General features: G+C 40.4%; 1 protein-coding gene across 7 annotated transcripts in view; it reads left to right on the top strand.

Moving 5' to 3' along the window:
- The window catches only part of LOC125465713 (interleukin-6 receptor subunit beta-like), an 88,100-nt gene that overhangs the window by 50,053 nt on the left and 13,562 nt on the right, over nt 1–24,485 (top strand). For all 7 annotated transcript variants that reach the window (XM_059638564.1, XM_059638569.1, XM_059638567.1 and 4 more), the window contains 7 exons: nt 5,542–5,723; nt 8,528–8,685; nt 13,473–13,626; nt 14,857–14,939; nt 15,952–16,156; nt 18,393–18,578; nt 23,214–23,315. In XM_059638564.1, the coding sequence (XP_059494547.1) occupies nt 5,542–5,723; nt 8,528–8,685; nt 13,473–13,626; nt 14,857–14,939; nt 15,952–16,156; nt 18,393–18,578; nt 23,214–23,315 (1,070 nt within the window). The remainder of the gene's footprint in view (nt 1–5,541; nt 5,724–8,527; nt 8,686–13,472; nt 13,627–14,856; nt 14,940–15,951; nt 16,157–18,392; nt 18,579–23,213; nt 23,316–24,485) is intronic.

The following is a 24,485-nucleotide window of genomic DNA, read 5'->3' as shown; positions in this document are numbered from 1 at the left end:
TCACTCAGCATTGCAAACCAACTGTCCAGCCAACTGAGCTACCCATTTCCAGTTGGCCAGCTGGATTGTAATGCAGAGTGATGCCAACAGCATTGGTTCCGTTCCTGCACTGGCTGAGGTTAATTACAATGAAGGACTCTTCTCCTCTATCACTCCCCTTTGCTTGAGGTGTGGTGACCCTCAGGTTAAACCGCCACCAGTCATCTGTCTCTAATGAGAGAGCAGCCCTATGGTCTGGTGAGAATATGGCCATTTCTGATATAATTTCATCTTCTCATTAATTAAAATTGTTTTTCTAAGACTCCCCTTTTCAATCATATCTTTAGATGTTTAGGTTCTTTTTTAAATTATGGACGAACCACATTATTTTCCATTTTGGCCACTGTAATATCATCTTCCAACACTCACAAGTCCACTATAGCATTAATGCTGATTACAGAGAGGCACTCGTGTAATGGTAATTAGTAATGCAGAATTCCAAACTAATGTTCTTCAAACATGCATTCAGATCCTAATATGGTATATAGTAAAATCTGAATTCACTAAAAGCCTGGAATTAATATGGTGTCTATAAAAGTTAAGTACTTATCTGGTTCATTAATTCCCTTTAGGGAAGTAAATGTGCCATCCTTACCCGGTCTTGCCCACATGTGACTCCAGATCCACAGCAATGTGGCTGACTCTTAGAAAGCCACGCAATAAGGGATGGGCAATGAATGTTAGCTCAGCCAGTGATGTCCACACCAACAAATGAATAAAAGAAAAATGACCAAACATACTTTACCCTTGAGGAGTGGCACAGTAGCTCAGTGGTTAGCACTGATGCCTCACAGCGCCAGTGACATGGTTCGATTCCACCCACGGGTGACTGCCTGTGTGGAGTTTACAGGTTCTCCCCCTGACTGCGTGGATTTACTCCGGGTGCTCTGGTTTCCTCCCACTGTCCAAAAATGTGCAGGTTAGGTGGATTAGCCATGAGAAATACTGGGCTGCAGAGATAGGGTAGCACGTGGGTCTGGGTGGGATGCTCTTCAGAGGGTCCAAGTGGACTCAATGGGCCAAATGGCCTGCTTCCACACTGTGGGGTCTATGATAACGACAACCTTAGAACATAATTGGCGTTTTGTGTATATAGACCATGTCATGTGTCCTAATGAACACTTTCAGTAGAATTGCTGATTAATACTTAACATAGAAAATAAGAGCAAGCATTAGCCATTCAGCCTATTAACCCTGCTGTACTGTTCAGACAGATCTATACCATCTTTCCCCAATTATCCCCATATCCCTTGATGTCATTAGTATCCAGAAATCTATTGATTTCTGTCTTGAGCATGCCTAATGATTGACTTTCCAGAGTCTTCTGGGGTAGAGAATTCCAAAAGCTTGCCATCCTCTGACTGAAGAAATTCCTCCTCATCTCAATCCTAAATAGCTGACCCCTTATTCTGATACTGCATCCCTGGGATCTACAATCATGCTGCGGGAACACCCCATTCACACTTAAACCCTGAAAGAATTTTCACTGAGATCATCTCTCATTCTTCAAAACTGTAGAGAGAAAACAGTTACAAATTTCTCAATCTCGCCTGATAAAACCATCCCAACTATCTCAGCAATTAGTCTGATGAGCCTCCATCACATTCCCTCCAAGGTAATTATGAGCAATTTGTGTAGCAAATCCATGTTCACAGACAGCTCATTCAGATTGGCCAAATTAGGACCCTCAGCTTCAGCAGAAAGAGGGGAGCTATCTGGCTGAGAAAGCAAAGCATGTGTTTTGATACAGCCCAGACCAACTTTCTACATTTCTTTTGATAATTTTCTTGTAATATACATTTATAAAGAAGTAAAAAGCTTCATGCGTTGCTTATTATTTTAAATTCCAAAGACGGCATTGCTTCTTCAGCAGATGTGAAGGAGAAAATAATCCCAGCAGCAGTTAGTTTTCTAATTTTCTTGCTACTAGTTGTAATCATAACTCCAATTGATACTTGACAAATTCTCCAGGTCACGTGGCAATCAAAAAAACACATAATTATAGGTATAAATACAAACATCACAAGTAATCTTAACTAAAGTAATACCAGTGTTGTAACCTTAATACTGCTTTTAACCATTGTCTAAGACTTCTGCAAGTGTTCCCTTCAATGACTGTGTTTCATTTCTAATTGTCAATACTTAACTCTTCTGTTGTAATAAGTGCAGAAGTTTACCAGTTCATCATGGAAACAAATTATTCCAAAGAAGTGGATCTAATCTGACTTTTAATTTTTACAATAATTGTATATCACTGAGAATATCATGTCTTGTACATGAAGAGAGATCAGGAAATTTTTAGCACTTTTCCTATATGTGTGGGCAGGGCCTGGATGTGATGTGCCTTGGCCAGCTGTGTTTTTGGCAGGGACTCACATGCAATAGGTAAATTTTGATGTCAAGCTAAACCCAAGAATATGAGAATTGGTTGGTGCTCAATTTGGAATCCTGCCTGCTATAGTTTAATAATTAAGGATCAGTTGAATTCTTTCAAAGCTAATTTGCTCTAATAGATTACCCTGCCTGCACCATAATACAAGTGGGGTGAGATGCTGATTTTTTTTTTAAGCAAGATTTTTTTTTGAAAGGATTGCAAAAAAGAGGGGACACTATCTTCACAGGGTACGTTTTGCACATCAGCAACACTTCCACAGAAGATGGCACGTGGGCTTTAATGTAGCCTTTCACCTTTCATTTCCAGCCCCACCCATCTACTAAAGTCTCTGAAACCTGCCCACCCATTACCCCTGACTTGCCTGGGTCAGGGGATCTTCTGCGGCCTCTAGCCTGCCAATGCCTTGTCAATTGGGGTCAGTACCCATCGATTTCTCAGCTTAGCAAGCAACTCATGGACATGGGACTTAACTGTACTGAGGGGCTGAGTTCTACTCTGCACAAAGTTAGCCTGCCCACAGGGTGGTTAGGGCTGCAGGGCTTCTGATCAATCTGACAGCTAGCTGCTGAGGTTCCTTCCTGGGTGGGGGAGTAGTCTCCTGTCCTCTTCTTAAATTCTTCCCCAGATCTTCATTCAATGTTACCTCAGCACAGGACTGCAGGTTCATTATGATTCAATTTAACATTTACAGTTTTTAGTATCTCATCAATGTAACAAATGACTAGCTACTCTTTTTGTACAGTACTGTGTCTTATAAGTGCACCCTATCGCTGCTACAGTCTTATGAGTCTTAGATTTGAGATCATAGAATCCCTACAGTGTGGAAGCAGGCCCTTCGGCCCAACAAGTCCACACTGACCCTCAGAGCATCCCACCCAGACCCATCTCCTGATAACCCACCTAATCTACACATCCCTGAACACTACAGGCAATTTAGCAATGGCCAATCCACCAAGCCTGCACATCTTTGGACAGTGGGAGTAAACTGGAGAACTTGGAGGAAACCCACACAGACACGGGGAGAACATACAAACTCCATACAGACAGTCACCTGAGGGTGGAATCGAACCCGGGTTCCTGGCGCTGCGAGGCAGCATTGCTAACCACTGAGCCACCGTGCTGCCCCCTTTGTGTAACTACATCTGGAATATCTTGGGTTGGTTAGCTGTCACCAGTCCTTCCTATTGATATTAGTTGAGCTACTGATACCAGGTAGAGAACGATGCCCACAGAAAGTCTTAGGCAGAAGAGAGGCTCAATCTTTATGGACAGTTAATGGGTTTATTACACGTTACATAACAGCTAATTAGGTTACACCTTAAGTGAATGAGTGTCTGTTGTGAGACAGCTAGGGTCAACTTCAAAGTAAACACTCCTAATCCCTTTAGCAATGTGCTATTACATTAAGAATGATCATGAGGCACTATACATACTACAGTGAACACATGGAGAAAACCCCTAGCTTAAACTTCCCAAACACCTGGCCATCATGACCCCAAGTTGGTACTTGCACATTGCCAGGCCTGTGAAAGCACGGTGGCAGGAGTCATACCTGGATGTGTCGGCCTTTGTATAGGAGTGTCAAAGGAGTGGAGGGGTAAGCTGTTTAAATTATAAAGCAACTAACCATTTCGCTAGGTTTTATAAGACAGAATCCACACGTGCAAGATTACCTATGAGGCCATGCCCCATCTTAAACCAATCTCCACTGATTTAAAGGGGCCATGTAGCTGTTAGCGCTCAGGACTCCACAGTAACCAACGCTACTTTAGAGCTTGTGACTCCAAAATGGCAGCTAATGACTCTCAGTTTAGGAAGCCCAGCCTTGGCTCTTCCTGGAAATAGACTTACATATCATAATAGGCAGAGCTTATCTTGTGATGTCAAGTCTAATTGCCTCATACAACATTCCCACATCTTTAGTTTTAAAATTGCCTTGAGAATAACTTCTTTCATCTTTTGTAGCAAACATTTTTATTGTTTCAATTACCCATTTGTTCCCTGTCACTCAATTTTGTCCACCTGTGAACTTTTTTCATTTGCTCAAGTTGCAAAAACTTCTTGTTTTAAATTATTAAAAGTTGAAAGAGTAAAGAAATATTGAAGGGGCTGAGGACTTCCACAGTTTTGATATCCAGGGAAGGATTGGGTTTGATGAGGTAACAGGATCTTGATTCCAACACTGTGAACATGTGGATGAGAGAAGTTACAGACAGCACAGTTTTTGGAACTTAGGGGGGAAAAAATAAGGAATATCAGGAACATAGACTTTAGTGATTTCAAAAAGGTAAAGATAAGAAGATTGCAACTGAAGAAAAAGGATTTAAGTTGAACAATATCAGGAGGGTCACCTAATCTCTTACTTGTATTTTGTTAAAGAGTGCAATAAATATGTTAAACAATTAGCTACAAATTTATATTGATTGACTCCAACTGGGACTGAACAACAAAAAAAAATCTTGATTACTAATTTTTGCACCAAGTAGACAGACAGTACACATCACCTAAGGAATAAGGTTTCAAAGGATCTCCCACCTGACTGTCATATCTTTGGTGGAATGTTTTGGCCACATTTTCCATCAGATTGAAAGACTGTGAAACTCTGAAAAAGAATTAGGACTTTATTCTATGGGAGTTATGAGTTGTAATTCAATTGAGTTCCAATTCAATATGTCTTGGAGTGGAACTTGGAGGTGATAGTGTCCTCATGTATCTGGCCTTGTCCTTCCAGGTGGTGGATGTTGTGGGTTTTGGAGGTAATGCCAAAGAATCCTTAGTGACTTGCTGCAGCATGTCCTGTACATTGCATTACAGGACAACCACGAGTTATGGAAGTCAAAGCCCTTCAGTTGGGTAGCAAACAAGCAGATGTTTTTTTTTCTTGAATAGTGCACAATCTCTCGACTGTTGATGGTGCCAGAGCCAGTTAGACACATGAAGATTTGTAACTTAGGCTATTAGGCAGTGAACTGCTTTCCACAGGATCCTTACCCATTAATCTGCTTTAGTGGCTGTTGCTTTTAGTGTAGTTTGTCCAATTTTGTGTGTATACTTACGACATAAATCTGGACTTCATCCTAAAGTGTTTGATTTCTTTTCGATTTCAGAATGATTGGGAACTGCACTGTAAAATATTTAGACCCAAGGAATTGTACTACAAACAAAACTAAAAATTCATGTATGGTATTTGTTTCGAATTTGGCTTCTTACCATGACATCTGGGTGACTGCGACAAATGAGCTTGGCTCCGAGACATCCAGCCACATGTGCCTTGATGGCATGCTAATAGGTAAGAACAAAGATGGTTCATCAGACATTAACTGGTGTTAAAATGATAATTGTTAATTATTTTTATTAACTCTTGACAAGAACAGATACCTTGGCTTATGTCAGATTCAACAAAATGCATTACATCAAAAGTAACAGCTAATTTTCTGTATGGAATTGTGACTGCATTACAGTTCAGTTACCTTCTGTCCATTTTCTGAAAATAAATTAAGGTCAGATATAATTGAACTTTGAGCTATAAAAGACTTTCAAAATAATGAGGACTAAGTTGCAAAACTTTTACTCTACCAGAAATCAGTAGCTCCATTACATTACAGTGTTGTTTTTATTGGAAATGATTCTTTAATGTGCTACATTATATGTTTTATTTAGGAAATAAGAAATAGGCATCTTGTCTCTTTAGCAAGATGGCCTTCCTTAAAGTTTGCTATGGGTAAATCTGGGATTATGCTGACCTCAAATGAAAGCCCATCAAACAAAATGGAAGCTTCTTTCACTAATCTGCTGACTAGAATGAAAGCAAAGCAAACAGGCTGTTCTCTTGGTGGAAAAATACAGCTCACTTCCAGTTTGTGCTTAGTTCAAAGAGTGATACTAACATCAGCTTAACATGATGTCTGTTATTGGCTTTACAACCTACTCTTGTCAGACACTTGCACAGGAGTTGACCTTAAATCGTTTCTACTGTAATAAAATAAATTGAACAGTATCTGGTCTGATAAAAGCAAAATGCTATGGACTAGAAATCTGAAATAAGAACAGAAAGTGCTGGAAAAAACGCAGTAGATCTAGCAGCATCTGTGGAGAGAAAAAGAGGGTTAACATTTTGAGTCTGGTATGATTTTTCTTCTTAATACCTGATCTGGGCCACTGTTTGAAGCAGTTATGATCAGTGCTTATTGATTAATATGTTAAGGCATTTATGGCAAAAAATTGAAATAGTATCAATTGATACATTACAATGGATCAATTGGATTGTAATGACAACTGGATTGTAATGTAGAGTAATGCTAAATAGCTTGAGTTCAATTCCCACACTGGCTGTGATTGCTATGGAGGTCTTTAGTTGAGGTGTGCTGACCCTCAAGATAAACAAAACATCACTTGCTTCTTTCTAATGGGAGAGAACCCCCTAAGACTATGGTGACTTTACCTTTATCAGCAGCAGTGTCTGATGTCCCCGTTTGGTTTTGGCACAAGTTCAGAGCTTACCTTTATTGCTGGACCTTCAACTGGTTGATCAATTCCTTGATATTCGACTCAACTTGCCTTCTCAGACTAAAAGGTGTCCTGCACACAAGCTGAAATACACACTTATGTTCTCATCAATGATTAAACTCACATGACTTTAGTGCAGCTTCCAAATCCCTTGAAACACTGGGCAAAATTTCTCTTTAAATTTCAGATAGGATTTCACAGAATGTACTTTCAATCTGATGAGTGTTCTGAAGATTGGACGGTTTCTGTGCTCTGCAGAGGTTCATCATCCTCCTCAAATCACTCCAAATGTTGTTCCGAGTACCATATGATATCTGATACTCAAGTGATCATTGTGACAGGCACTAATTCAGAACAACACACATTTGAAAAAATCCAAAGAACTGCAGAAGCGGAAATGCGACACAAAAAGAGAAATTGCTGGTGAAACTCAGCAGTTCTGGCTGTGTCTTTGGAGAGAGAATGTTTCAGGTCCCTTGGAAGTGGATGTCATTGATGAAAAGGTCATCAGACTGGATACTTCACAATGTTGTTTTGAAGTCAACAATAATGTATGCTGAGGCAAGGATTTGCTCTGTTGTGAAGTGCAGCAAGACTATGAACACTTTGATCGTGAACATATTTTCAGTTTTGTTGCATCTACGTAGAGTGCAAAATTCATCTAGCATCAGATGTCGGCTCTATACCTGAGGGCTGTTTATCTGAAATGGAATTTCCCTGTAGGGAGCTGTTACTATAAAATGGTAAAAAAGCAAAAGTAGTCACACATTGGAAAAATGTGGACATGAGCCCAAACGAATGGCCATTAGGTGTATTGGCCCAAAGTAAAGCTGGAATTTTCCAATGTGATCTCTGAAATAGCAAGGTCCCATTGCAGGACCAAACATTCCGCAAATTGTTCCTTCCATTGGGTAATATATTATTTGCATGCCATGGCAGTGAAGTTAAAATTGACAATGGAGATAAAACATTGAGAGTAACATTACCAGAAGTGATACTCGATTAACAATTAGTATAGTTCCTTTAAACAATTAATACATGAAGTTGATACTAACTATTTAAATAATCCAGTATAAAAACTGTTATGCCTGCTGATAAAATGTTATTCTAGAGTTTGAGGGTGATGTAAGTGTTAAATTGAAACTTTTAACCTAAGGCTCCTTGCCATTGTTTACCCTGAACGCCTGACATAAGCATTTAACCCTAATACAAGTTATGAAAATGAAAATATATTACATTACCCATAATGATGCTGCCCTTCTGTTGAGTACAACAGGTGTAAGTGGTCTTGGGTGGCCAGACAGAAAAGGCTAGAGAAAATCAGCAACTCATTTCACACTCTGCCCAATATTCTCTTCATTTATGTCAGGATGAGTGAAATTTTGCCCAGTGTCAACCAGGTGCCAGTTTATGCTGCCACCCAAGATAAATTCCACCTCCAATAATTCAAAGACAAGTGGTGGAGCAGTAGCTGGAGCAGTAGCTTTGATAACTTGATCAACATTTTCCATAATATTGTAAGAATTATTTTCAACATGAGTTGATATGTAAGGTTGCAAAATAGCAAAAGTTCTGTTTATTTCACAGTAAAGTTCAAAGCTCCTCGAATAATTGCAGTGAAGCCAGACCCAGAGCAAAATGGTTGTTTACTTGGACAATGGAAGATGCCATTTGAAATGGTTACTCACAGTAAAGCTGTTTTCGAAATCCAATACAAAGCACTGGATGAAGACAAATGGACCCAGGTGATTATCCATATTAAAACGGCAATGTTTTAATTATTTTGATTGTGCATTTCAGGATCGTTTCAATCAGCAAAGGAATTGGATGTTACAGTGTAGATCAGTACTAATCATTCGTAACAACACCCTTTCATACCTAAAAAAGAAGTCTGAGATCTCTACTAAGTATATGTTGGAATTGGAATTAGTAAACTTCTTTTTTAGGTATGAACTATATGTTTACTAATTCCAAATGATTTCAGTTTGTTTCATGATATTTGTTTCTGTTAAAACTTGATTTTGGATATAAACTTTTATACCTGCCTTCAATAAGAGCATTCAAACCAAAACAGATTTTATTTGTTTCACAATATTTATAAACAAGAATAAGCCACCTTTTTCTGGCTATGGCAGAGGATTTTGAACATGCGAATCATCTCAAAACACCTGAACAGCAGGTTTCCATAAGGTGAAAAAATATTCCTTGACATTGCCTGACCTATAATGTCGAATGATATCCATTTTATAGTGACAAAGCTTTACTGTAAAAACAGCACAAGGAAATATGGAAAGAGAAAAATCCAACTGATGTATCAACCATTGCTTCTAATAAGAATAATTAATGTTTATAATTAGCTTTTAGTCACTGGTAGTACAGAATGTGAACATTGCTAAGAAATGACGCATGCTGGTGAAGATTTTGGTCTCGCACTGTTCAGGACAGGCACAACAATACAAAATTTTATAAAGGGAACAGCAGTTATGCAGCATAAGAGAAAGGTTGTTGATTATTTGTGGAGTGGACTCTGATCGATCAGGTGCACTATGGAAAATGCACCAATGTATGATCGTCCCTCAAGTTTTGTTGCTTTATTTGGCCACATGGCCAGTATGGATTAAACTGATGCCAAATCACAAGGTTTAATCCCCATTCCAGCCAAAGTGAATTCGGGACTGACTACTTGCTTTGCCTGTAGTGGTACTTAGTGACACTGTCAGATCTACTTTCAGGCAGAGAATTCAAACAGAAAAATCAATAAGAAACAAGACACTAATTATAACAAAGTGTGGAGCTGGGTGAACACAGCAGGCCAAGCAGCATCTCAGGAGCACAAAAGCTGACGTTTCGGGCCGAGACCCTTCAGAGAGGGGGATGGGGAGAGGGAACTGGAATAAATAGGGAGAGAGGGGGAGGCAGACCGAAGATGGAGAGAAAAGAAGATAGATAGAGAGGAGAGTATAGGTGGGGAGGTAGGGAGGGGATAGGTCAGTCCAGAGAAGACGGACAGATCAAGGAGGTGGGATGAGGTTAGTAGGTAGGATTGTAGATGGTGGAAGTGTCGGAGGATGATGAATTGTATTCGGAGTTTGGTGGCGTGGTATGTGAGAACGAGGGGGATCCTCCGGGGGCAGTTGTGGCGGGGGCGGGGTGTGAGGGAACACGTCCCGCAACACATCCCTCACACCCCGCCCCCGCCACAGCCGCCCCCAGAAGAACCCCACGTTCTCACATACCACCCCACCAACCTCCGGATACAACGTATCATCTTCCGCCATCTACAATCCGACCCCACCAGCCAAGCGTTTTTTCCATCCCCACCCTTCTCTGCCTTCCGGAGAGACCACTCCCTCTCCGCGACTCCCTTGTCTGCTCCACACTGCCCTCCAACCCCACCACACCCGGCACCTTCCCCTGCAACTGCAGGAAGTGCTACACTTGCCCCCACACCTCCTCCCTCACCCCCATCCCAGGCCCCAAGATGACCTTCCATATCAAGCAGATGTTCACCTGCACATCTGCCAATGTGGTATATTGTATCCATTGCACCCGGTGTGGCTCCCTCTACATTGGGGAAACCAAGCAGAGGCTTGGGGACCGCTTTGCAGAACACCTCCGCTCGGTTCGCAACAAACAACTGCACCTCCCAGTCGCGAACCATTTCAACTCCCCCTCCCATTCTCTAGATGACATGTCCATCATGGGCCTCCTGCAGTGCCACAATGATACCACCCAAAGGTTGCAGGAACGGCAACTCATATTCCGCTTGGGAACCCTGCAGCCCAATGGTATCAAGGTGGACTTCACCAGCTTCAAAATCTCCCCTCCCCCCCACTGCATCCCAAAACCAGCCCAGCCTGTCTCTGCTTCCCTAACCTGTTCTTCCTCTCACCCATCCCTTCCTCCCACCTCAAGCCGCACCTCCATTCCTACCTACCACCCCATCCTGCCTCCTTGACTTGTCCATCTTCCCTGGACTGACCTATCCCCTCCCTACCTCCTCACCTGTACTCTCCTCTCTACCCATCTTCTTTTCTCTCCATCTTCGGTCCACCTCCCCCTCTCTCCCTATTTATTCCAGTTCCCTCTCCCCATCCCCCTCTCTGATGAAGGGTCTAGGCCCGAAACGTCAGCTTTTGTGCTCCTGAGATGCTGCTTGACCTGCTCTGTTCATCCAGCTCCACACTTTGTTATCTTGGATTCTCCAGCATCTGCAGTTCCCAATATCACTAAGACACTAATTATCACTGATTTCAATTTGGGCCACTGGGGCTGCTCAGTGCACAGAAGCATTCTGTTGTATATCTGGAGAGTAAACACTTGACTTCACAAGAGGGCCACGTTCTTTCAGCTGGCATATATCTGGCAGTTGTTGAGTTGTCTGTGGATCTATCAACTGAGGCATGATCTGACACTGGCATGAAGTGTTCTCGGAGTCTGCCAACCCTTCAAGGTCTTTATGGAAACAGCAATTCCAGCCAATTTTCTCATCGTTATTCAAATCATGGAAAATTCAGTTGAAGGAGCAGCCAAAATAGCTCTGATGCACTGAGAAAACAGCCTTGAGCTTGATAAATCATAGTAATTAAAATGCAGTTACTTAATGGCAGATTGTTAGCTGTTTCATCCTCGTTGTGTTGCAGGTACGAATGTTAGGATGGGGAAACAAAAAACAAAAATTCCTCGAGAAATTCATCAGGTCTTGGCAGCGTCTGTGGCGAGAAAGCAGAGTCAGTGTTTCAGGTCTGAAGAAGGATGACTGGACCCAAAATGTTAACTCTGCTTTCTCTCCACAGGTGCTGCCAGACCTGCCGAATATCTCCAGTTATTTCTGCTTTTGTTTCATATTTCCAACATCCATGTTTCTTTGTTTATTATCAGGAAGAGGAGTGGATCTCCACTTGTGAACCTGTATTATAAAGGAATTCACATTCAATTCTGCAGTTACAACAGGTATCTATCGCCCATCATCGTGACTCAAAAAGAATATTTTATAAAAATACGACAATCTCATGATAAATGACAGTATTGATAAGATCGTGAGATTTCATATGATGTGCAAAGCTTATAAGAATATTATTGTCATGTTAGATATGTCCTGGAAAATCTTGTGGGGCATTCCACTTGTATGTTGAATCCCTTCCGGTTTCTCACACCAATAAAAATGAATCATAGAATCCCTATGATGCCAAAAGAGGCCATTTGATCCATCAAGTCACAGTGACCTTTGAAAGAGCATCCCACCAAACCCAGCCCCTACCCTATCCCTGTATCCACCATAGCTAATGCAGCTAGCCTGCACATTCCTGGACATGACAGCTAATTAAGTATTAGCCAGTCCAGCTAATCTGCATATTTTTGGGCTGTGGGAGGAAACCAGAGTAGTTAAGGGAAACCCACACAGATGCTGGGAGAACATGCAAGCTCCCGAAGCTGGAACCAAAGCCAGGTACCTGGTGCCATGGAGCAGTGGCACCGGCCACTGTGCCACGTTTCATACTTCTGTTCAAATGCATCTATTCAAATCAGAAACAAAGCTTGCAAGAAAGCTTTTATCATGAACACAGTGCAAAATTTGGTCCAAAAAGTGTGGTGCTGGATGAACACAGCAGGCCAAGCAGCATCTCAGGAGCACAAAAGCTGACGTTTCGGGCCTAGACCCTTCATCAGAGAGTGCTCCTGAGATGCTGCTTGCCCTGCTGTGTTCATCCATATAAGACACAGATGAGACAGCTCCACACTTTATCTTGGATTCTCCAGCATCTGCAGTTCCCATTATCTTTGGTCCAAAAAGTTATTTTCTTGAATAAAACAGCATGTAATTTGAGTTGTTATTTTAATCAGTGCATTCCAAGGTCACTCTATGCTTTAAGCATTTGTTGTAGATCTCTCAGTACGGAAATGTTTAGCCAAATTGTAGTGAGAAAACGAGACCAATATTTCTTGTTCTCTTTCTCTGGTATGTCTGGCCCGTTCATGTACTGTGGCCAAGAGAGTTCGTCTGCTTGTTGGAGGGTTGATCTAGCGAATCCAGGCACTTACATTTTCTTGGCCTATGCTGATCAAAATCAGCAGTTGTTAACAACTGAATTCAAGGAAAGAAAGATGTTCAATTTGTATCTAACCTCTCCGCAGAGATGTTGTCCCAGTCGATGCATTTGCTCTACCACCAATACAGTAGATCACTAATGCTCTTTGTTGTCAGGTTAAAATATTCTCTTTCTCTCATATGTTTCTAAGAGTATGGCAGTAAGTGATTACCTTGCAGAATCAAATTTTAACTTCCCAGAAATGTGTGATAACTGATTTGGATGCAAAAACTACTCGTGCGTACTCTATACAAAGTTATCAACTGATTATGATTTTCTCTGACAACAGTCACAACAGCAGCTGTGACCTCCTGCCTCTCTAACACACATAGTATTTTCGTACTGTCAATAAGCCAAGGTTGCAACAGCACAATCAAAAACTGGCTCTTGTGAATTTAGTGGGGCTTACCAGTTATTCAAAAACCTTTTTCTTTCTTCTACAGATTCCTTTAACAGTAGTAAATAGTACATTCTTCAAACTGTGCAGTCTCCTACCTTATACTGAGTACCAGCTGAAGATTCGTTGTAAGCAGAAAACTGAAATTAGTCCATGGAGTGAATGGAGTAATGAAAGTACAGGCATTACATCAGAATGCGGTGAGTACAAAAATTCTTCTACCTGCTACAGATGCTTTGAATTATATTCTTTAATGTCAGATTACAAGATTTAGGAATTGTACACTGAGCAGGACAAGACAGAACTTCAAAAGACATTGACTTTTGGGGAATGGGCAAGTAGTTGGCAGATAAAGTTCAATGCAGAGAAGTATGAAATGCTGCACTTTGGTACAAAGAACATGGAAAGACTGTGTAAAGTAAGCGGTACGTTTCTAAGTGGTTTGCAGAAACAGAGAGACCTGAATGTGTGTGTGCATAAGTCACTGAAGGTGGCAGGGCAAATAGAGAGAACTGCTAATAAAGCATACAGTATTCTAGGTTTCATAAGTAGGGATGTAGTGTACAAGAGATTACACTAAACCTATATAAGACACAGATGAGACCTCAGCTGGAATATTCTGTACAGTTCTGGGTGCGCATTTTATGAATGATTCAGTGAATGCCTTGGAGACAGCACTCTAGAAATTTATGAGAGCAGTTCCAGGGAAGGGAGACTTCAATTATGAGCGTGGATTAGAGAAGTTGAGACTGTTTTCCTTTGAAAAGGAGTAGAATGACAGGGCATTTGTAGAGGCCTTCAAACTCATGAGGTGTCTGGAGACAGACTAAACAGGAAGAAAGTGTTCCTGCGCATAAGAGGATCAAGAATCGGGGAGCACAGTTTTAAAGTGTTTTGCTGAAGAATCAAATGCAAGGAATGCACTAACTGGATGTGTAGTGAAGGCCGATTCAATCAAAGCATTCAGGAAGGCATTGGATGATCATTTAATTAGAAGCAGTTTGTAGGGTTGTGGAGGAAAGGCAGAAGTTGGCATGAAGTCAAAATTCTGAGTGATGCAGACATGATGGGCTGAATGGCCTCTTTCTGCTCCACAACAATTCTGTGATCACAACTGCTAAAAATCTCAGAGGTTTGGAGGGTTGATCTAGCGAATCCAGGCACTTACATTTTCTTTCTGTGCAACTTTGGAATTATGCTGCAATATTTTCTTTCGTGCACTTCATTTTTAAACAGAAGTACATGTTTATTTAAAACAGAAAAGCTCACCAAGGGTGAATTGTAGTTCATTGGCACAAATGCAAATTATTTTCAAATAAACCAAACTGCAAAAAGCGAATCATGTTTTGGCTAACTGTATGTGTACTGTCGGTGTACTTCTCATTTGCTGTGCTTCAATTCATTGGTACTGGCTTCTTTCTTGCTAATAGCTCCAGCTCAAAAATTACAAATTTGGAGAAGCATTGAGGCCCTTGATGCAAATGGAACTCGTAGAGTCCGTCTAATGTGGAAGGTATTGCTTAATAATAATGAATAGAACAGAGATGTTAGTATTTCACATCAGAACTACCTCCTCACTGACCACCGTTGCTGTGCTATTTGTGCACTAATGCTGTGCATTAATTTTAAAACATTTAAAAGGCAAATTTTCCATTCAGCTTGCAAAACTACTTGCAATGAAAATTTCACCTCTTGAGCCAAAAAAGTCTGGATAGGAAAAGATTTTGAATTAAAATAACTGGCATAAAACAACAGTATGACAAACCAAGTTAGTTTCGCAAGCAAGCATGTTATAAGTTCAATTGTTAGCTCTGTTGCTGTGCTAATACTTTCATTTCAGGGCCATTTCTAACTCGGTTGCCAATGCAGTAAGCTGGTGGAATGGATTGTCTGCCATGTGCTTTTTATCTGTTAATTTATGGTGATCTGCCTCATCAAGTTTCCACTTGGGTGGCAACGTTGAAAATTATGCATAGTGTTGATGTGAAAAGCTCAATTTCAAAACATAGCATTAACTGAATATAATACATAATTTTTTTCCCCATGTTTTGGCTGCATTTTGACTCAGCGTCTTCTCCAATTAAGATTAATGCAAACTTCAGTTACTATAATTAACTTTGAAGCTCTTTCATCTCAACATGGGCTGCAGTGATTCGAGAATGCAGCTAGTCACCCACTTCTCAAGGGCAATTGGGGATGAGCAAAATATACTGGCCATATCAGTAATACCCACATCCCTGTGAATTTTTGATTAAAAAGCGCTTAGCTTATCACTGTGTGTACCCCTTGGTGCTATATGATTAAGTGAAATGAAGAACAAGCTAAAAGCAGGTGAGCCAACAACTAAACTTTGGCTTGAGTAGAGGTAAAGTTTTCAAGCAAACAGTATTGCTGTCATTGTTTAACCCACATCAACTCGAAAAAAGCGCTCAATTCAGGGTGTTGTAATTATATTCATTAAACTATTGCACTCATCGGAGAAGCATTACTAAGTTGCCAATAACCCTTGACCAATTTTCCCACAGCCACTGGAAAAGAGTGTAGCAAATGGAAAGATTTTGGGTTACAGGATCCACCTGCATGAACCTGGGATTCAAGTGTACAACACGTCAAACTTAGAGTGCAGTTTCCAACTGCCTGATGGAAACTACAAAATCAAAGTGGCTGCTTACAACTCTGTGGGAGAATCTCCAGAGGCTCACATCATCATTCCCTCATCGAATGAATTAGGTAAATCCAGGTTACGTAGCTCTAGCAGAATAATGGCAAAATAGTTTCCATTTGATATGGTTAGGTCTTTGCAGCAAAAGAATTTGCAAACAGATTGAGGAAAAGCAAATAGCATTAAAACTAAATCCTTCACCTAAATATGGCATTGCTCTGCTGGTTTGTATTGGATCGACGTATGGAAGCAGCAGTTTGGGTCCACCCTAGGCGTGAAAGGCAGCAGAACAAAATGGCCACTCATCACAACTTTCTAAAGGGCAATTAAGGATTGGTAACAATTGCCAAACACATGCATCCCATTAAAGAAATTTTAAAATTGTGACTATTGCTCTCACAACCCAAGTTTATTCTGATAGAGAATAAAGAGATTGTTCATTTTTTTTTTAATCCCGATCAGAAGTCAGGAGAACCTGCCTGAGGGGTTGGAGGCCTGTAGAGAATTGGGGCAGGAGTCCACATACCCCACTCTAGTGCTAATTGGAGATACGGTTGAGGTAAAAATAGATAGATGTTGGAAACCACCTTCTTGTCCTTGCCTCCCTCCCCCTCAATCCTCCTCTTCCATGACCCCAGTCCATGTGATTGAAAGAAAAAGACTTGCCTTCTCATCACTCAACCCCTAGGCCTCCAGGGTAGATCAGTAGGACCCAGACACACTTGGCCTCTGCTTGGATCATGACGAGATCTTTAGCATCGAGGTCTGTGATTCACTGAGATGCTCACTATTCAGCTCTTAACCACCTGACTGGAGCTTGATTCGATGAGCTTTCCTGTTACTGGGTACAGAAGGTTGGGTGCCACTGTTTACAAATACGCTCATATAGCTCTCCAATATCTCTCAGTTAATATGTTTCTACATAAGATGTAGGAGCAGAAGTAGCCCATTTGATGCATCAAGTTGATGCTGCCAGTGAGATCGTACGTGATCTTACAATCCTCAACACTCTTTTCTGCCTTATCCCCAAAACACTTGATTCCCTTAGTTATTAATAATCACTCTGTCACAGCCTTAAATATATTGAGAATCCTTTGGTAAATAATTCCACCCATTCAAATGAAATTCCTCCAGATCACTGTCTTAAACAGAAAACTCCTTATGCTTAAGATCGTGCCCGCAGTCCTGGATTCTCCAACAAGGGAAGTCAAGCTCTCTGCATCTACCCTCTCTGCATCAACCCTAAGAATCTTCCACGTTTCAATAATGTTTTCTTTCATTCTTCTAAACTCCAGTATGTACAGGCCCAAGCTACTCATCCTCTCCTTCTACAAAAATCCCTCCATACCAGGGATCAGCCTAATGAACCTTCCCTGGACTGCCTGCAATGCCAGTCTATCTTTCCTTAAATGTAAAAAATGTGAGCAGGATCTGACTGTTTTCTGTATGACTGTGACACCACACAGCATTTCTTCTTAGGTTTTTGCATGTGAGACACTATTTTCCTTATGTTCTGTGTTCATCAACACAGGAGTTGTGATTGCTGAGAATTTTTGGCGATCCAAGTTGTACTCCAAAAATTCCCCTATTTGCATCCTCCTTTCATTTCACCAAACCATAGTGGAATGTGTTTCATGTTGGGGCTGCATGCATTAGAAAACATTTACAGAAGACCATGTTAGAACCAGAGAAAGAAATAACTTATATTGATATAGTGCCCTGCATGATGTTGGAATGTCTTGAAGCACTTTTCAGCCAATGACGCACTTGTAACACACAGTCACTGTTGTAATGTCTGAAATGTGGTGATCAATTCATGTTGATCAATATAAAAATGACCACACAATATGTGCCTAATGATGTTGGCCAAGGGATAAACATCTAATAGGACACCTACCCTTCTTTGAAATATCATCATGCAATCTGTCACATCCACCTGAAAGGGCAAACAAGACCTGTGGTTGACATGACTTCTGAAAAACAGCACCTCTGACAGTACAGGGACTCCCTCACTACTGCATTGGAGTATTTTATACATTTAAACAATAGAAAAACGAAGTTCAATAGTGCACCCTCTCACATCGTCCAAGTACTACTCCTTATGATTAAGAAGTTTGTGCCCTAAACACTTTGACCAAATAACTGAAATCTTTGTTACCATTACAGAAAATATACTGATATAAAGCATTGCCACTGTAGCAAGAATCAACTTTTTAATCCATTGAAATGACTTTCTTAGAAGAAGAAGTGGCACTTTCCTTGTGTAACATAATCATTACAACTTTCTTTACATTACATGGGCAGAGTTTCCGCCACTGTCCCATCTTGTTGCTTCTTCAAATGGCAACACCAGCTTACTAATGCAATGGAAGCCTCCCAACATGACAACAACTGGTTATGTGCTCGAATGGTGTGTGGTGTCTGAGAAAATTGCCTGTAATATCAACTGGAAAAATGTACCTGCTAAGAATACAGAAGCAATTGTACAAGGTAAGTGAGTGATGTTAAATTCTTGGGAGAATTTAACTTTATAAGGCATTCCTTTACTTGGAAATCTTGGTGTGTTAGAAATAGTTTGGAGAAAGTGCACCCAACCCATTTCTGGGATGAATGGAGATAACAAGATGTGGAGCTGGATGAACACAGCAGGCCAAGCAGCATCAGAGGAGCAGGAAAGCTAACGTTTCGGGCCTACACCCTTCTTCAGAAAATTCAGAAAACCTTTTCTGAAGAAGAGTATTGGCCTGAAACGTCAGCTTTCCTGCTCCTCTGATGCTGCTTGGCCTGCTGTGTTCATCCAGCTCTACACCTTGTTATCTCGGATTCTCCAGCATCTGCAGTTGCTACTATCTGAGCTCAGTAGATAGTTGGTAGATAAGGGAGTCAAGGGTTATGAAGACATGCAGGTTACTAGAGTGGAAACCACAAACATGATCTTTTACTGAATGACAGAGCAGGCCCGAACGACAAAATGGTCTGGTCCTGCTCTCGTGTTCTGTAGTCAGCTCCACAATCTGTACTGCAGGTCACTACCAGGATTACAGATTAGAAGAAGACTAGACATAATAGTTAAACACTAGGATTGAATCAGCATCACAATTTTAAAGTCCTAGAATTAAAGCATTTTAATGCAGAATCAGTCTGTGGTTAGGGTAGATAAGAATCTTATTACAATGTGGACTCAATCCCAAAGTTATTTTAAAACTAGTCATAGCAAGTTTATTGCAAGTGGCATAATTTCTAAGTAAAAGAATGCCTTGCTTGTCAGCAATGTTTTTTTTAACATAAAACCGCAGATTTTTTTCAGTTGTCCTCGTCGATTCTAAGTCAGCCTTACTCCCTCATCGAGATCAAAACCGGCATGTTGCTGATTTCAGGAGAAGATAATGAGTCAAGTGTCATCTCCAATGACCAATCAGTGACACACACCCAAGAGAAGGCCGGGCCAGTTTGATGTGGCTTTATTTCAATTCATTTCCACCTAACTTTGTCATTCTTAAAGGAGCAGCACGCCACAAAAAAATCCACCTGCCATTGTTTATTAAAGTAGCAGTGTGCTACAAGCAATCTACCTGCCATTGTTATTGAACGGGCAGTGCACCATAGGAAATTTGCCTGCCATTGTTATTAAAGGTGTAGTGCGCTACAGGCAATCCACCTGGCTTTTATTTAAAAAAAGAGCAGTCTGCTACATGCAGTCTGTCTGCCATTGTTTTTTAAAGGTCCATGAAGTCTCGGTAACTTCACAATAATCTGACCACAAGTTAAGTGCAACTTTAAAAAAACTTCAGATTTACAGCAGAAGAGAAACCATCGATCGAAGGCAACATAAGCTATAAATTATTTATGAGTAATACATATCCACAGAAGCAAATTACATCAATACTTAAATTGAAGATTTAAAAAAAAATCAGCATGCAGTGATACCACGATAACAAATCATTGTAAAGTTTTAGTTTCATGTCAGAGCCCTATAACATGAGGAGTTGGTTGGCTCAGTTGGCAGTGTTATCACACAAAGACAGCGAGCAGAACCAAATCAGCCTTTGTATCTCTATTTTTGCATCACAGTAAAATTAAAGTCTTCAAAGACCCTCAAAATTGACTTCAATGGTTTTTAAACAGATTTTTCCAATAACCAATCTCAGATTCTACAAATAATCAATTCCAGACACTGGTTTGTATCTTAAACAAAAGATTTAGCAATGATTGACAATATCGTAACTTCAGTTGAGCAAACTTAAATAACAGTGTAATCAAATTGGTCTAGGCTTCAAAATGTAAAATTCTTTGTTTTCAGCCCCATTCACACAAAAGGTGGACAGACCAAAAAAATACACAGTCAAAGGAGTGAAATAAAAGGAAAATAACAAAACTGGCCAGATTACTTGATAGGACCAGGAATTGTGTTCATCCAGCTCTACACCTTGTTATCTCGGGTTCTCTAGCATCTGCAGATCCTACCATCTTTGGCCAGATTACTTCAGTGGTTTTCACAAAGCACTGTTTCACTGGAATACGTGATAGTTTTTTGATTGATTTTCTGAGGGTGTTGATCAGGGCCACCTTTTCAGTTCACTCAGATAAAGTCAGTAATATTTAACACTTAGTTTTCTATTCTGAATTTCCAACAGCTGCTCATAGGAAGTTAGGCAGGGAACATTCAAATCTTCATGCTATAGCATCAACAGCCAGATTCCTTTCCTCACAGAAAAAAAAATTCCAATACGCAATTCAAACTCTGACCAGTCCCTGACAGACTGACTGACTGACTGTCTGTCCCCTACATGAGGTCCCAATTACCATAAAACATTTGCCATCTGCATGAGCATAACATCATTTCCAGACTTGCTCAGGTACTGACGTTTTTCATAGCCAACCTCTGCTTTCTTTTTAAACATAATTCTCTTCCCTGGTTAGAAACCATCTGTAAAATATTTTGATTAGAAATGTACTTGCAATTAACTTCTAGGCCTGGCCTCATGAATAAATAAAAGCTTGTTTGGTCTGTTTTCCATTTAACATTGGGTAATACAATCCAAAAGTCATCTTTAGCTCACAATTCCCAGCTTGTAACTCCAAACAAAAACTGATAAAGGAATAAAATTAAAACAATGAAAATCAGCTAGGGTGCTAACAGTTGGATGGCTGGTTTTTGATGTAGAGTGATGTCACACAGGCTAAGGTCACCATTAAGGTCCTGCCTTCTTGACTTTGTCCCTTGCCTGAGGTGTGGTGACCCTCAGGTCAAACTCGCCATCAATTGCCTGCCACAAATGAGAAAGTGGAAGTATGTTGACTTTACCCTAACACGAGGGTTCATTGATTTATTATTAATGAAAGCGTACAGCTGAGTCTTCATTTAGACCTGTTCTGACATGGAAGTACCCTGAATTTGAGCCGCACTATTTGGGAACAGTGAGGATTTGTGTGTCCAACTAAACAGGTCACATCTTGGAACTTTGACATAAGAGGAGCATGAAGTTTCCAGTTGAGAGCTGCTACTCATTATGACTCTCTTCACTGAAGGAGAAAACTGGCTTCATGATCAATTAGTTTTTAAAAATGATCTACAAATAGTTAATGCAGATGCACCACACTTTCCAGCTACCAAATGTTTCCAAACAACAGCTGAGTCCATGCTTCACCTCACACAATTTCCTGCCTTCATATAGCACCATTGAATGTAGTAAGATATCCCCAGGCATGTCAGAGGAATGTTAGTAAACTAACTGAGACAAATAAACAAATGCAAAACAGGTAGTCAAAGGCTATGGTCAAAGAAAAAGGAGGATGATTTAAGGGGGAAAAGAGAAATAAAGAAGCAAGTCTTGGACGCACAACTTTGTTGGAGGGCCTGAAGTGGTTATCAAGAGACATCACACAGGGTTTGTAAACAAGAATGAAAATTTTAAAATTACAATGTTTCTGGACTAAGGAGCTAATATGAATGAACCAGTGTAAGGCTGTTGGCTAAACTGAACTAGGTGCAGAGATGGAAGTGTGCAGTCCAGGCTGAGGAGAATGATTTACTCAGAGGGTTGTCAGCTGTTGGCATTCTATAATGGCAGAGGGAGGTGGAGCCTACGTTTTTCCATATGTTTAAGGCAGAAATTGAAATATTTCTAATTACCAGTGGTATATAGGGTTATTGGTGATAAGGTGGCTAAAATGCATTGGAGTATTCAGTCATCCATGATTGTATAGACTGATGAGACAGGCTCAGGGGCCTGCTCACATTCCTATTTTCCCATGTCTTGATGATGGAATAGGTATGCAGTCAGTAGTTCCTCTTCAGATCAAGTAAGGTTACAAAGAGTCTGAGGCATCTGCTGTGTGATGAAGGTGATGTCTATAGGAGACGAAAGTTTTCGATGCAGACCAAAGACAATGATTTTAGTCATCCCAATATTTAGTGGGAGATAGTTTTATTCATCCAGCGCTTAAAAACAGAAGATTCCACCTGATCACTTCTGGCACTGCGCACACATACTCACTCAAAACTAAGTATCTTCAAGTGAAGGGGTTATTAGAGAGAAAGGATATGAGGTGTTTGAATGATTGAACCTGGTTGGTCGGAAAAGCATACATGTGCACGTCATACTCCAAAACTGAGCCAGATTGTCCCGACTGGAAGGTGGATGTTATTAGAGTACAATAAATTTAGGTATTTATTTCCCCTTGAAAATATGGTCAAACGATTTTACACTAAAATTATAAAAAGAACACAATGTCTCACTTTGAGATAGGAATTATATAGTATATCTGAATGCCTGTTCTGATTGTTTCACCCCTCAACCAATATATACACAGAACCAGAGATCAAATTTTAGAAGTTCATTAGCAAAGGATAATTTAAATTCCATTCACTTATAGTGACAATAATTCAAAGTATATATCCATTTTGCCGATTTTGCAACCCTAGTATTGATTGAATAAAAAAAAAGCATACAGATGTTAGGGCTTGAAACATGAAATCAATATTACAGTTACACATTGTGAGAAGCTTGCAACTGAACCAAAGGGGATATTTCTTGAAGAGAAAATAGGAAAGGACTTTTAGATGTTGAGAGAGGATGTTTCAGTGTTCAAACTGCACTGAAATGTGGTGAATTTCTTTTCCAGACAATATTGAGCCAATGCGCCTCTACAACATTTTGCTTTACCCACTTTTTGATGGTTTACCAGGTGTTCCAACATCTACTCAGGCATATTCAAAAGAGGGTGGTAAGTACAAGTGGTCATTTTGAATCTTCAGTTATAGAGTCATACAGACTAGAAACAGACCCTTCAGCCCAACCCATCTATGCTGATCAGGTTTCCTAAACTGAACTAGTCTTGTTTGCCTGTATTTGGTCCGTATCCCTCCAAACCTTTCCTAACAATGTACCTGTCCAAATGTCTTTGAATTGTTATAATTGTACTTCTCTCTACCACTTCCTCTGACAGCACATTCCGTACACGCACCACTCTCTTCTTGCGAAAGTCCCCCCTCAGGTTCCTTTTAAATCTTTCCCTTCTCACCTTAAACCTATGCCTTCTAGCTTTAGACTTCCATACTCTGTAGAAAAGACCTTGGCTATTCACCTTATCTGTGCCCTTCATGATTTCATAAATCTCTATAAAGCTCACCCCTCAACTGCAGGGAAAGAAGTCCCAGCTATCCTTATAAATCAAACCCTCCAATTTCAGCAACATTTTTTTTCACCCTTTGTTATCATCTATTAGGGTATGGCAGAGATGTTAAGACCAAATAGACCTAGGGAAGAGGTGATGTTTATTTTGCCTATTCTACATCAACCTGCTCAGAGATGTTAATAAGCACCTCTGGAGCAGGTGACACTTGAACCAGGGTCTCCAGTCTTATAGGTAGGGACATAAACACTGTGCCACAAGAGCCCTCGAGTGATTGTATATGTTTTAGAAGGGATATTTGGGTGAGAATTAGGAATAAGCAATCACTGTACTAGTGTTTTGTGAGGTGTGTGTTGAAATAAAACTGTGACTGAAAAAGTATACACCTGGAATCTGCTTGACTAATCTTTAGTATTTAACAAGCAACAGATTTTTTTCAAACAAGGGTAATTTGTGGTTTCTAAGTATCAAGATGATACAGCAGGCAAGATTTTAATGGATGTGGGAGTATACAATTAGTTTATGGATTATTTTAATGAATCAGAAGCAGTGATTAGCATGCCTGCTATTTCCTGAAATGCATTTCTCTGCATTTGAGTCAGTATTAACGTAACATATTCATATTCTAAATGGATGTGGAAAAAAGATTTTTAAGCTCTTGACCATCTCCCTGTGATTCTCATGTGATTGTTTTTCTGAGAGGTCCCAGTTTTGGGGTGCTGTCAACGGAGTACTAGCGAATTGCTGTGGTATATGTTATAG

Source organism: Stegostoma tigrinum, chromosome 30, assembly GCF_030684315.1.
Source record: "Stegostoma tigrinum isolate sSteTig4 chromosome 30, sSteTig4.hap1, whole genome shotgun sequence".
Lineage (NCBI taxonomy): Eukaryota > Metazoa > Chordata > Chondrichthyes > Orectolobiformes > Stegostomatidae > Stegostoma > Stegostoma tigrinum.
This window is presented reverse-complemented; position numbering and strand designations above follow the sequence as displayed.